This window comes from Triticum dicoccoides, chromosome 1B (genome assembly GCF_002162155.2).
Source record: "Triticum dicoccoides isolate Atlit2015 ecotype Zavitan chromosome 1B, WEW_v2.0, whole genome shotgun sequence".
NCBI lineage: Eukaryota > Viridiplantae > Streptophyta > Magnoliopsida > Poales > Poaceae > Triticum > Triticum dicoccoides.
The window spans coordinates 114,040,385-114,044,558 of NC_041381.1; the positions used below are offsets into that span (position 1 = coordinate 114,040,385).

At 38.9% G+C, this 4,174-nt stretch overlaps 1 protein-coding gene across 1 annotated transcript; it reads left to right on the plus strand.

Annotated features, from left to right (window-relative positions):
• Window positions 1–858: 858 nt before the first annotated feature.
• LOC119350210 lies at window positions 859–1,588 on the plus strand. The gene is made up of 4 exons (XM_037618151.1): window positions 859–1,070; window positions 1,140–1,326; window positions 1,404–1,523; window positions 1,577–1,588. Exons 1-4 carry the CDS (start codon window positions 886–888, stop codon window positions 1,586–1,588), a joined length of 504 nt encoding a protein of 167 aa, XP_037474048.1. The 5' UTR covers window positions 859–885.
• The last annotated feature ends 2,586 nt before the right edge of the window (window positions 1,589–4,174 follow it).

Here is a 4,174-nt window from a genome sequence, read left to right on the forward strand (position 1 = left end):
TTTGAAAATGGGACCTTTAGTACCGGTTCGTGGCACGAACCGGGACTAAAGGTCTCAACCCCATTAGTCCCGGTTCGTGCCTCAAACCGGGACTAAAGGTCTACTCTTTAGTCCCGGTTTGAGGCATGAACCGGGACTAATGGGCATCGCACCCTTTAGTCACGGTTTGAGGCACAAACCGAGACTAAAGGGCACAGGTGAACCGGGAATAATGCCTTAGCCGCACGAACCGGGATAAATGCTCACATTAGTCCCGGTTCTGGATTGAACCGGGACTAATGGGCTAAACAGGCCTGGACGAAAGCCCTGTTTTCTACTAGTGGACTCACTTGGTGAGAATGTCAAACGCAATGACCTTGCTACTATGGTAACTATCTATTTCTTTTCTCATATTAGCATTTATTTTGTTTGACTTCATCCTTAACATTTCTCATATATACATAAAAGTTATTAGGGCTAGAGAAATGGCTGAAACTTGCAGAGCATAGTCCGGAGTTTATCAAAGGTAATAAGTGGCCTGATCTCAATGTTACAAAATGGACGGTTGTAGAGAAAATTCAGGAGGCAATACAAACCGATGGGTAAGCACTTGTTTCAATAGTTTGTTTTTAGATTCATCTGTGTGATATTCTAAAGCATTATTTTATAATATTATAGCATATCGTGTGGATTGTTTATGCTAAATTATATGGAATACTGGACACCACATGGATTGTCAGACCAGTTTACGCAGGTATTTCAGTTTTATACATTATCTCATAATGTTTTATCAAAATATCTTATAAATTGTTTTCAAATTTTTTTGTAGGAGGATATGAAACATTTTCGAAAAAATGAGAAATAATTTTGCTCGATTCAGAGATTAATAAGTTAAAAGGATGCCCCATGTACCATCAACCTCTCAACGAAGAAACTTTAGCTAATTCCGATCTTGAGATCCTGGATAATCCATCTGACGTGGTCGAAGAGAAACGTCCCGCCCCAAACACTATCATTCCCACGGACCAACGTGAAATACTTGCCGGCCTCTCCAACTACATCGTGTCGATCAATGATGTTGGATGTTTGGAGTAAGTATCATCTATCAATATTTAATGTGTGGATGTATATTATTGTTCTTCTTACCATCCAAATTACAGGAAGGTGTGGGTCCGGAGCTCCACACCCGATCCAATGAGCTTATGTCTTAAGAAACTTCAGTGCATACTTAACATGGAGCAGCCCATGTACAAAAATTGCTTCAACACCGCTGTGCTTATGCTGGCATGTGACGAGGGAGTCTTGTTCACAGACCCTCCTATACACTACATGGATCTACGATTTTGTGTAAGTTACCGTAACTCTTCATTCTAGGGGCCATTAGTATGAAAATGTTGAAACAATATTTTTTTCCTTTTACTTAGTCCATGCTGCTAGAGTCAACACGAGGTCAGAAGTTTTGTGAGAAGGAAACTATCCAGACGTTGGCAACATTATTTGATAGCTGGCCTGGGATGGAGACCGACATCTCATCTTGCAATAAGGTAAATAAAATATTTTGACCATAGTTATCATGGTTTGTTTTTGTTTCTAATAGCTCCACTTGTAGATTTATCTTCCCTGTGCATCAATCGGCCGATACATCCTGTACATCATCGACAGAGAGGCACGTCGTCTATATATTATGGAACCTATTCAATCATCACAATAGTCAGAGGATAAAAACTGGAGGCATTCACTGAAATTAAAAAAAAATTCAAGGGATTTCAAAGAAGCACTTGAAATAAAGCTGCCTGGGTGGAATTCTCATATATCTAAATGGCATCGTTTATTCCCGGCCGATGTTCCCCCTGTTAAATTTGGATGTAACTTTTCGAGTAGATGATTTTTCATATAAAAAACTTTTTCATTCGAGTTAGTATGCAAAAGTTATGCCCATATTTACAAATTCCAGAGAGATTTTGCAAATAAAGTCGAAATTCACATTTGCAAATTTCCCCAACAACTAGACCACATATCACATGGGAAACTTACTTACTTTTATTTTTTTGACATTTCCATCATTTTGTTTTATTTTTTTTAAATTGAAAAGGCGATCCACAGGGGGGGGGGTAGAGTTTGAAAATGGGACCTTTAGTACCGGTTCGTGGCACGAACCGGGACTAAAGGTCTCAACCCCATTAGTCCCGGTTCGTGCCTCAATCCGGGACTAAAGGTCTACTCTTTAGTCCCGGTTTGAGGCATGAACCGGGACTAATGGGCATCGCACCCTTTAGTCCCGGTTTGAGGCACAAACCGGGACTAAAGGGCACAGGTGAACCGGGACTAATGCCTTAGCCGCACGAACCGGGATAAATGCTCACATTAGTCCCGGTTCTGGATTGAACCGGGACTAATGGGCTAAACAGGCCTGGACGAAAGCCCTGTTTTCTACTAGTGGACTCACTTGGTGAGAATGTCAAACGCAATGACCTTGCTACTACGGTAACTATCTATTTCTTTTCTCATCTTAGCATTTATTTTTTTTGACTTCATCCTTAACATTTCTCATATATACATAAAAGTTATTAGGGCTAGAGAAATGGCTGAAACTTGCAGAGCATAGTCCGGAGTTTATCAAAGGTAATAAGTGGCCTGATCTCAATGTTACAAAATGGACGGTTGTAGAGCAACTTCAGGAGGCAATACAAACCGATGGGTAAGCACTTGTTTCAATAGTTTGTTTTTAGATTCATCTGTGTGATATTTTAAAGCATTATTTTATAATATTATAGCATATCGTGTGGATTGTTTATGCTAAATTATATGGAATACTGGACACCACATGGATTGTCAGACCAGTTTACGCAGGTATTTCAGTTTTACACATGATCTCATAATGTTTTATCAAAATATCTCATAAATTGTTTTCAAATTTTTTTGCAGGAGGATATGAAACATTTTCGAAAAAATTAGCAATAATTTTGCTCGATTCAGAGATTAATAAGTTAAAAGGATGTCCCATGTACCATCAACCTCTCAACGAAGAAACTTTAGCTAATTCCGATCTTGAGATCCTGGATAATCCATCTGACGTGGTCGAAGAGAAACGTCCCGCCCCAAGCACTATCATTCCCACGGACCAACGTGAAATACTTGCCGGCCTCTCCAACTACATCGTGTCGATCAATGATGTTGGATGTTTGGAGTAAGTATCATCTATCAATATTTAATGTGTGGATGTATATTATTGTTCTTCTTACCATCCAAATTACAGGAAGGTGTGGTTCCGGAGCTCCACACCCGATCCAATGAGCTTATGTCATAAGAAACTTCAGTGCATACTTAACATGGAGCAGCCCATGTACAAAAATTGCTTCAACACCGCCGTGCTTATGCTGGCATGTGACGAGGGAGTCTTGTTCACAGACCCTCCTATACACTACATGGATCTACGATTTTGTGTAAGTTACCGTAACTCTTCATTCTAGGGGCCATTAGTATCAACATGTTGAAACAATATTTTTTTTCTTTTACTTAGTCCATGCTGCTAGAGTCAACACGAGGTCAGAAGTTTTGTGAGAAGGAAACTATCCAGACGTTGGCAACATTATTTGATAGTTGGCCTGGGATGGAGACCGACATCTCATCTTGCAATAAGGTAAATAAAATATTTTGACCATTGTTATCATGGTTTGTTTTTGTTTCTAATAGCTCCACTTGTAGATTTATCTTCCCTATGCATCAATCGGCCGATACATCATGTACATCACCGACAGAGAGGCACGTCGTCTATATATTATGGAACCTATTCAATCATCACAATCGTCAGAGGATAAAAACTTGAGGCATTCACCGAAATTAAAAAGTTTTTCAAGGGATTTCAAAGAAGCACTTGAAATAAAGCTGCCTGGGTGGAATTCTGATATATCTAAATGGCATCGTTTATTCCCGGCCGATGTTCCAATGAGTATAATTTGGATGTAACTTTTCGAGTAGATGATTTTTCATATAAAAAACTTTTTCATCCGAGTTAGTATGCAAAAGTTATGCCCATATTTACAAATTCTAGAGAGATTTTGCAAATAAAGTCGAAATTCACATTTCAAATTTCCCCAACAACTAGACCACATATCACATGGGAAACTTATTTTCTTTCATTTTTTGACATTTCCATCATTTTCTTTTATTTTTTTAAAAATTGAAAAGGCGATCC

Excerpts from the sequence above, each read along its gene's own strand:
- LOC119350210 (XM_037618151.1), top strand. The coding sequence starts at position 886 with ATGTACCATCAACCTCTCAACGAAGAAACTTTAGCTAATTCCGATCTT. Across the intron at positions 1,071-1,139 it reads AATGATGTTGGATGTTTGGA|GAAGGTGTGGGTCCGGAGCT; the intron begins GTAAGTATCATC and ends TCCAAATTACAG. Across the intron at positions 1,327-1,403 it reads ACATGGATCTACGATTTTGT|TCCATGCTGCTAGAGTCAAC; the intron begins GTAAGTTACCGT and ends CCTTTTACTTAG.